General features: G+C 38.9%; 1 protein-coding gene across 1 annotated transcript; it reads right to left on the bottom strand.

Annotated features, from left to right (window-relative positions):
• Positions 1-476: 476 nt before the first annotated feature.
• On the bottom strand, positions 477-8,797 carry LOC110055732 (uncharacterized). The gene is made up of 6 exons (XM_020762133.2): positions 8,746-8,797; positions 8,331-8,399; positions 4,836-5,018; positions 4,089-4,190; positions 3,352-3,544; positions 477-888 (listed from the first exon to the last, which is right to left on the bottom strand). Exons 1-6 carry the CDS (start codon positions 8,746-8,748, stop codon positions 638-640), a joined length of 801 nt encoding a protein of 266 aa, XP_020617792.2. The 5' UTR covers positions 8,749-8,797; the 3' UTR covers positions 477-637.
• Positions 8,798-10,315: the final 1,518 nt, after the last annotated feature.

Genomic DNA, 10,315 nt, shown 5'->3' with positions numbered 1-10,315 from the left:
CTTCGTTTTTTGACCCTGATGAAGATTATTGGAAGCCTTTTTTCAATTTCCCTAATATGCATTTATAAACTGGTCGTAACCGCTTGTTTCCATCCTTGCTTCATTTTTTTTTAACCCTGATGAAGATTATTTGAAGCCTGTCTGACCGAAATATACATGTACAGACTAATTGAAAAAACGAATAGACGGTATTCAGCTGTTTTTACCATAGCGTCGTAGTTTTGCCAATTTTATTATTATTGTTACTATTACTATTTTTATTATTATTATTATTATTATTATTATTATTACTATCACTATTATTATTATTACTATTACTATTACTATTTTTATTATTGCTTTCAAGCATTTTGGTTAGTTCGTCTGGAAAAGTTGTATGAATTCCGCGTCTTTAGTTTAAAGCAGAAAGAAAAACTCTCAAAGGTCGAATAGGGTGGAGACAGAACCATAGACTTTAATCAAACACAAGTTATAAATTTACGTCTTCAAGTTTATTTTGTTTCATTATAAATCGATTGACAAGGAATATCTAAAAGTGTATTTATCAGTGCAATCAAATTAACAAATGTATCTTAACTTATGGTTAGTCCTTGGGCTAGTAACAGCGTATTTTATTTTCCTCATCCATGATACGTCATCAGGCTTGATCCACTGATTTAGGAGGACAGCTAACACTGTAACAAACCATACTGCTCATCTTGTGTGCCCACTTTTCACACATGACGGCGCGTGCTCCCTTGTCAAACTGACAGACCAGCCACCAAGTGCAGGCCGAGTCACGGATCTCGATCGTAAAGGTATATTCTTCCGGGCTGCAGTCCATCTCGGATGGCAATCCTTCCTTGCAGAAACCCAGTCCAGTCAAATTGGCGCGTTGAAGATCTCTGGCTGTTGATGAAAAAGTTATTTTACAACAACTGCAGAAATTCTTGCGCCCTTATTTGCTAATTTTCATTTTCAATAAGCGGACAGACACATGAATTTAATATATAGATTTCGGCAAGCCTAAAAGCGGAGCTCCTGGGCTGGGTTGTTCAAAGCCCGGTTAAGATAACCCAGGTTAAGCGAGAATTTTGATTTCAGTTTTGTAACTTCTGTATATTATTTGGCCTTCTGTTTTGAGTTTGAATAATCTCAAAATGCACAAAACGAAACATTTGTATACAATAAATATTTATACTTCCGTTAACCTTTAACCCTGGGTTAACATTAACCGACTTCCGAACAACCCGGCCCCGTTTACAACAAGTTAACTAAGATGAGCCCGCGATCCAAAAGAAAACCAGCTCTTGGTCAGCGGTCAACTTCAAAAAAACAAGTTACCTCGTTGAGCTCAAAACGTGAACCTGTGATATGGTCACGTTATATTAGTCAGCGAATACTCTGTTTTGACAGGTGTCAATTGACCATAACATGGATGTCTAATATCAAAGAAGGAGGATATAAATCAAGGCTGCATGTCTGTTAATCTTTTATCTGTAGTATGGCTGGCACCTTGCGCGACTCCGTGGTCGTCGTCGTCGTTCGTACGCGTCCATGAGCAATACCCCAGCGATGATAACCATGAGAAAAACAATTTATGGGTTTCCTTTTCTTTCCTATATGTGTATGGGGCTCCGCTATAATTTATGCGTTGCGTCAACGAGCGAGAGCGGACAATTTGACTATTTGTTATTGAAAAAAAAAATTGACCTCAGTTTTCCATGCGTCTGTCCTGTTATTGATAATGAATTTCGTCATAACATTGTCGCAGTAGTCGGCCGATCTATTTACCTTGACAATGTTATGACGAATACATGATCAATAACAGGAACTGACGTCAATTTGTTAGATATATAAGTTACCTGGTAAGACCTGGTTCACACTTATGATATAACGACATAAACGACATAACAACATAATCCCTTATGTCGGTAATATGAATTACGACACAGGTTAAAGATCAGGGTGTTTGTTTTTTCCTTATGTCGTTATGTTGTTTTTTCCTTATGTCGTTATGTTGTTTTTTCCTTATGTCGTTTATGTTGCTGTTATGTCAATAGGTTACGGTGTTCACACTGCTAACATAACGAAAAGACGTCCGTTTGCCGTCATGTTTATGTAGTTATACCGTTAAATGTATGTCGCTAGTGTGAACTAGGCTTAATAGTTTATATTTGAACAGAACTCCACGATTATCTCTAGTGCCTCACCGCAAATATTTTCTATTACTGGTTTTCAGTGTCACGCAATTCAAAATAGATCAAAATAAAAATCAAAACCGGTCGATAGATAAAGTCCACAATCTAGGAAATGAAAGAAGGTAAATATGCAAAGACTCTCGCCAAAATTCTGGTCACAGCAGTTTTTCTTACGCGAGATATGCGGATAAATTTTTTACCCAAATTTATAGAGGTTTGTATTGAGACGCCATGCTGGTGCCCATCCGTATGGGCACCAACATGGCGGCCGGAAACCAAGAGAAACATTTGGCACTGAGTTTTGTTACAAAAGTGTGAATTTATCCCTCGAGGAACTCTAAAACATTAAAATAATACTTTTTCTAAGACATTAACTGTTCAGATAGCCAAGTTCCCCGAAATAAGTCACTTTTTTAACCATCATGACAGCTCTCTACGTCGCCATGTCATGCCGCGTCACGCAAAAGCTTAGAAATTCAAATGTAGCGTATCACTAAACCAAGAACCCATTCGGAGCGAAAATTTGTATGAATATTAGTTTTCAGCTGCTCTCATACATCATTAAAGTACAATCGCAGGAAGATCAATATTTTTGTAGTTTGAATTTTAGTGACGTCATGTGAAAACCAGCTATTCGACTCTGTACAACAACAGAGAACATAAATGTTATTTTCTGACACCGCTGCAGCCAAACTGATTATATTTAGTTAACCTGGGGTGCAGCCGGACGCGTCCTAAAATCCTCGATATACGGTGTTGTAGTTAGCCTGTGTAGATCCACCCCCTCCGCTCAAGAAAAACTCCTATCCCCAGATTTTTTATAGGCGAGAGGGCGAATGTACACAGGCTACGATGATGATGATGACGATGATGATGTTATCTGTATCCCGGGGGCGACTTTCACCATTTACAAGGTTCTTTATAACTGGCGATAAGAAAAAATAGGTAAAAAACACAAGCGATGCCCCGCGCCCTAAGAATAAAAGAGTTGCAGATTAACCAGACCGAATCAAAATAGAGGTTTTAAAGAGGTGCAGCTCATCTGTTGCCCTATAGCGAAACGCTTAATTTATAATCTTATGATAAGCACTTCAAAGTTGTCACTTGATATATTTCTTCTATCGGCGTTTCAGTTAGTTACTCCACGGAGCAAAAACTAAATAAAAATTACCTAAACGGGTGTGTCCTCCGTCGATCTCTGCCTCGCGAGTAGAATTAAAGTCAACTTCTTGCAAGCGATAGATTGGGAATTGGCCACAGAATTCTTGCACTTCTCGTCGGAGAAAGATTTTGTCGACCTGCTCTGATACGACCCAATAGTTCTGAACAATGACTTTGTTCTCATAGGGGGGAACTTGGGAAAGCTGAAAACCAAAACAAATTGAAAACCTTAATTATTGATTCACACTAATATGAGAGAACTAACGTTGTGACATCCTTGGTGAGTTTAATGATTTCAACGCATTTTCAAACGTTTGCAGTTACCTGGGTACTCAGTTGATGCACTTTTCCGTAAGGGTGAATAAGCATACAGTTTGAAATGAACTGAGCAGAAGAATGGAGAAGAAACCGGGAAGGGTTCAAGACTTCCTAAACTCATTGGTAATTCATCGAGTTGAAACAAAGGAAAACCATTACCGTGATATTTGATCTGAATTAGCATAGCCTTCAACGATTTTAATTCTCCACTTTCCTCTTAGTTCTAGTTTCGATTAAGAAGATATATCAAACACTCAAGACAGTGTTTGACCCTATTTCTAAAACGCTTCGAAAACACTCTCTTCTCGGTGTTTGGAAATGTGGTCAAACGCAGTCTTTCGTGTTTGACGTATTACGTCAAATTGGTGCATTTTGTTCCTCATCGGTAACTTGTGGAAACGCACTTCTTAATCTCTTAACCATACATACCCCTTGCAACTCAGCCTTGAGGTGGGCTGGATTTGGCAAGTCGTCCGGAAGTGGTCCCAGATAGCAAATGGCTTTATTTTTCACCCGACGCACAGACATGTCCTTAAATAGAATATATTACACGAAAATGGTGATAGCTTAGACGACTGACTTTATTTGGGCCACATGATCAGGAGCCCATACATATGGGTCACATTGATTTACGAAACAATTTGTTGCTAGTTTAAATTAAAACCATTCTTAATAGAAGGAAATAGTTGTGAAACCCGACAAAGTTCTTTGTTGTACGTTTTTGTTCGCATTTCTGGCCTTGACCGTGCACAGAACTCAATAGCTGTTTACTCCGTACTGAGGAACTAGCCAGTAGAAACGTGTTTGTTACGTAATTCATGCATAGAGTATGAGAGCAAAACAAAAGATTGTGCACTGTCGTGGACCTTCCAACATAAATCTTGGCATCTTTGTTTGCTCCTTTGATGTTTGCCGCGCTTCATAAACAGCCTATTAACTATGTTAAAACTAACTTAAAATCTACGAAACATGTATTCTCGACATTAAACTGGAACTAGCTTGCAACGGAGGCAGTTATGCAGGGGAATAGCATTACAAAGAGATCAATGTCATTTGCATTTGAAAAGACTCCCCGCATTCCGTTGAAACCTAGTTCTAGTCCAACATCGAGAATAAGAATATGGTCTATTTGACTCTATTATTAAAGAGACGCCAAATTATCAGGGATACACGTACATTTGTAAAATCGTACAAATAGTCAGAGGCCTCTCTCACTCCGTTGTGAGCTGGAACATGAAAATATTCCAGGTCTTTCTCCTCGTCTATTTCGATTTTCTCTGCAAAGGTTGTTCCACTCTCAGTTATGCGAAGGTAATACTGCTCCAAATTTCTATTCTCCGCTATTTCCTCCTTTGGAATCTGTAAAAATTATAAGAATAAAAGTAATAATATTATGATAGCGTGGTTTTTGTTGGTTTTTGCGAGAGAAAAAAACTTAATTTGCGACACATAAACATTAGTCTCCATTTGGCGCGAAAATATGCTTGGATATTTGTCTGCGGACATTATCTGTTGCGAGAGGCGAACAGTTTTCCGAGAGCGCAGCTTGAGGAAAACTGTGAGCTTCTCGGAACAGATAATGTCCGCGGACAAATGTCCAAGCATATTTTCGCGCCAAATGGAGACTATTGTGTTTATTATCCTTCAAACATTTTTCGCAAAGCGCACGGTTTTGAAAATTGGTTTTGAAAATATCCTCGGATATTCCTCAGTTTTAGCTGGGGAATATTCCGTCGCGAAAATATTTGGTGGATTATAAAGAAACAATAGCCTCCATTTGGCGTGAGAATATGCACGGATATTTGTCCGCGGACGTTATCTGTTGCAAGAAGCGAACAGTTTTCTGAGAGCGTAGCTCGAGGAAAGCTGTGAGCTTTCAGGAACAGATAATGTCCAAGGACAAATATCTGAGCATATTTTTGCGCCAAATGGAGGCTATTGTGTTTTTTATCCTGCAAATATTTTTCGCAACACGCGCAGTGTTGAAAATTGGGGAGTATCCTCTGATATTCCCCAGTTTTAGCTGGGGAATATTCAGTCAAGTGATACGTTTAGATCAACTGGACGCGAGCGAAAATATTCAATGAATTATAATATCAGATATAGCCTTTGAGAGGTGGAATATCCTTGGGAAAATTTTGGAACGAAACCATCGAGTGCTGTCCTTAAAGAGAAACTGGGTGCGGTTCGCCTAAAATGATAATGAAAGATTGTTTTTAATTGATGTTTAATAATGTTTTTAATTAATAACAGGAGCTGATTATGGCTCCTGTTAATAATTTAAATCTTGTTTCAGCTTATTTGTGGCTTATAAGTGGTGCCAAACACGATTTAACTCGAAAAAAGGTGCAAGAGCATCCGAAAAAAAGTATGAGAGTATCCGAAAAAGGTACGAAAGCTTCTAAAAAGGTACGAGAGCACCCGAAAAAGGTACGAGAGCATCCGAAAAAGGTACGAGAGCATCCAATCAAAGTGGCTATGACCCACTCAACTTGGAAAATGGGTCGTCTGTAAACAGTGACAATTTTGATGCCACTGACTTGAGTTTTTAATCGGTAAGTTAAGTTAAAGTTAAAGCGCACTGGCATTGTTAAGAAATAGTGCAAAACGCAACGGTAAGAGAATACTGGGGAGATGTAACACTTGAAAAAATTCATGAAGTTATCGATCCGAGAGACCGGAGGACCGAGGCAATTATAAAGAAGGAACGCTTCTTGTCCGATCACCAAAGCAAGATAATTCTCATTTTCATTCCTGTCATTTTTTTCGTTCTTTATTTTCCCAGCCAGTATCAGTGATTTTTTTCCAGTCCCTTTGTTACCTTTTCTCCCCTTAGAAATTAAAAAAAAAAAAAAAAATGCGTTCAGCGTAGAGTCACTATACCACAAGGAGAGCACCACGTCTCGTCCGCTCAACAAAGTTGTGTCCTGTTCGGCGGGGCTCATACTTGGTGGGAACTTCTTCTTTTTTTTCCTTTCTTTATTTCCCTTCCCTTTCCAAGGCGATATTAAAGACTGTAGAACTCCCAGCCTTGCGTAATGTCGTTTCTTCTATTCATCAACTATTTGTTCCTCATTTCGTCATGTCCGTATTTATGTGTATTCAGTTACAATATCGTATAAGTAGGCAGCGGAAGACGTCGTTCGAATTCTCCTCAATTGATTGTTTATCGTCTAAAATATTTAATCACGGCTTGAATCATTCGAAAATTCATAAAGCTCGTCAATTTTGTGACTTTCAACGTTCTCTTTTTCGGCAATCGGCTGGTTCAATCTGTATGAGCGGACACCTTCGGGAAATAAGCTATTTATATAATTATAGGTAGCTTCTATTTCTAAAAACGTTCGTGCGAAAATTTACTCAATGGAGCACTTCTGCGGTGAGATATTGAGTACTTGCGTCCGATATACAAAGAATAACTAACTTGACACGGTGTAAGCGAATATAAAACGGTCTTAAACGGCGGATGTTCGAAATCCGGGGAGGGGGGGAATTCCTATACGAAAAGGTAGGGGATGCTCGTCGTCTCGGGTACAAATCAAGGATTCTGGTCTCACCTAGGTGTTGACGACGAAACGACACCATTTTTTAGCTGTCAAAGTATCCTTTAGGGTGCACTCGAAGAAGTAATAATTAAAAGAAACACTCTCATTAATTTCTGCTTTAGGCTTGATTTCCGCTGATCTCTCGAGCACGCGAGTCGGATCTAAAACTGCGCGCGGGATCCCTTCTTGAACAGTGGCTAGTAATCGAACCTATTCTTTGTTAAGTGGTATCTTTCTGGGGATCTAATGAAGCTCGAACAAATCCCATATTATTCTCCTTTAGGAGTGAAATTTCAATTTTCCGACAAGCATCCCTAACCTTTTCATGTGGGAGTTCACCCCCATCCCACCCCAACCCAGGCTTTCAAATTTCTAACAGGAGGTAAAGGAGTGAAGGAGTGAAGGAGTGATGCCGTGAAATCGCTTCACCACTACAAATTGGAAAATAATATTTTCCAAGTTAAAAAGGTACGAGAACATTCAAAAAAGGTACGAGAGCATCCGAAAAAGGTGCGAGAGCATCCGAGAAAGGTACGAGAACGTCCGAAAACAGTACGAGAGCATCCGAGTAAGGGACAAGAGCATCCGAGAAAGGTACGAGAGCATCCGAGAAAGGTGCGAGAGCATCCGATATAGGGACGAGAGCTTCCGATAAAGGTCCGTGAACATCCAAAAAGGTACAAGAGCATCTTGAAAAGGTTCGAGAGCATCCGATAAAGATCCGTGAGCATCCAAAAATGTTCGAGAGCATCCAAAAACAGTACGAGAGCATCCGAGAAACGGGTACGAGAGCATCCGAGAAAGGGACGAGGGCATCCGAAAACAGTACGAGGGCATCCGAGAAAGGTACGACGAAAGCATGCGAAAAAGATAGAGAGCGTCGGAAAAAGGTACGAGAGCATTCGAAAAAGGTACAAGAGCGCCCGAGAAAGATACGAGGGCACCAAAAAAGGTACGAGTGCATCCTCGTTCTGTTGGAGCCTCTTTCCTGGATTTGAGTCATTCAAGTTGAAATCTACCAAAGCTGCAAATTTTGCACTATCCACCCATATAAAGTGCTTCAAAATATAATTACAATTAAAGACTTCAAGTAGGCAAACAATATTAAAAGTTGATGTTAGCTTACCACTGAAGCTCTCAAATGACCGAGGAAAGAAAACAGAATGAAACAGACTGTGGCAACACACGGACCTCCCTAGCAAAAAGGATAAGATAACAGTAAAAATAAATATAATAAACTATATTAAAATCTTACCTTTCAACCGACTTATGCTCAGTTATAATATCATATTTTTGCACCAGAAGAAACGCACATTGAAATTAACTAAGTATTAGTAATGCGTAAAAGGTTTCGCGGGAATTTAAAATAAACTGAAGGTACTCTCCCTCTCCAATTTTAACTCCTCGAAACGTACCTGAAATGGCGCAATGAGTCTACAATGGCCCGTTTAGGTTTCAAACTAAAGTCGATCAGTTAAAGCTAAACACATTTTTAAACGAATTACAAGAAGACGACTGAAATCAGAATTATGATGACTCACCATCTTACTTGTTCTTGGCTCCTTAAACTGTACGTACAAAACTTCAGGCAAACAGTTTGCTTCAGTGAAGAGTCACCGTGACTTATATAGCCGTGATTCAAGGCGAAACAGCAGCTTCTGTCTTTTTTCCAGCTCTAGCTGATTGACAATTACTTCCTTTCCGATATCGACTGCGCTGCAGCACTTCGCTCCGTGTGGCATCGACCACTTCATCGCCAACTAAAAGGGAAGCTATAACGAGAGAGCGCAAATCGATCCAGCGTGTTAGGAAAATAAAAAAAATAGCCAGAACTATTAAAAATTATAGGTACATCATAAGAGTCCATTGTCAACATAATCAACATAATATTCATGATATAATGGAATCAGCAAAAACCTCTTGGCGAGGTTTATCTCCGTGTATATTTTTTATTTCCTTCACTAGCTGATAATGTGGTTATTGGTTATTTTAAGTGAAAAAGCTGGAAAGGATAGTATTTATTTCAGTTATATCCTGTTTTTCGCATTGGAGCTCAAAGCCCCATTGTTTGGCTGTTAATTAGAACGGATTACTGTCTGAATTAGAGACGCTTAATTTGATGAACAAATAAACTCCTCAAATTTCTTAACTCAACCTCTTCAAGAACGTCCTTTTTTCAAAAATGTTTCATTTTCCAGTCACTTCAAGCTATTAAGTAGCTGCTGCATGACTCACACTTTCACTGTTTCGGTCGCATGAATCAGATACAAACACGATGTCGATGTTTCATTTTAATATCATTTTGAAAATAGTCAACTTGAAAGATTGATTGAAGTAATAAATTCGAGCAGTATCACCATAATAAATAATATGAATATGCTTCGAATTCCTCGGTGCATATCAATATCTACAGCTACATCTATATTTAACGACAACAGGCTTAACCCATTATCTAACAAAATATATATAGGTGTAGTTCTTGTATAAAAGCTAAATTTGAGTAGAGAAGAAAGAAAAATGCAATCTAAATACATTTTAGTCGTAATAGAAGTAGTCGATCCACACGTAAACTGAGACGACATGCCAAGACTCCATCCACTCAGTTAAACGGAGTTTGGTGCCACAAGCGGTGTGTTTAAGCGCTCGCTAATTATAGGTAATCAAGTTAATGATCGAGGATCGATCTACTTCCTTGACCTGACTGTTTACGCCATAAGCCACACGTATTGCCCGTTAACAATACTTTCTCAGTGATTTCCCGTGAGGGCTGCTATATAAACACAAACTCCTAAGTTAAATAAATACGGTTATTGACCAAGCGTGAGGTCAAGATGCCTGGATACTGGCCAAGTTCTTTTTTACCTTTACGATACGCAAACTGTACAGTTCATCAACTGTCTTTTGTTTAACAAGAAGTTTTTTAACTCCAGATAATTATGAGAACACTTAAGTCTGATTTCGAAATTTAAATTTAAGTCTTGAGATCGATCCTTTTTTTAACCTGCCTCGGTTCTTGAGAAAAGAGAGAAATAATTAAGTGTTACGTTGTCCAGCAACCTTTATAAACTCTGCGTACTCGATTTTTCCGGAGATATTGTCTCCTGGTAACAA

The sequence above is a fragment of the Orbicella faveolata genome, unplaced genomic scaffold (assembly GCF_042242905.1).
Source record: "Orbicella faveolata isolate gen_17 unplaced genomic scaffold, um_ofav_v1 contig_34, whole genome shotgun sequence".
Classification (NCBI taxonomy): Eukaryota; Metazoa; Cnidaria; class Anthozoa; order Scleractinia; family Merulinidae; genus Orbicella; species Orbicella faveolata.
Note: the sequence above shows the minus strand (reverse complement) of the source record. Positions and strands in the feature narration are given on the sequence as shown.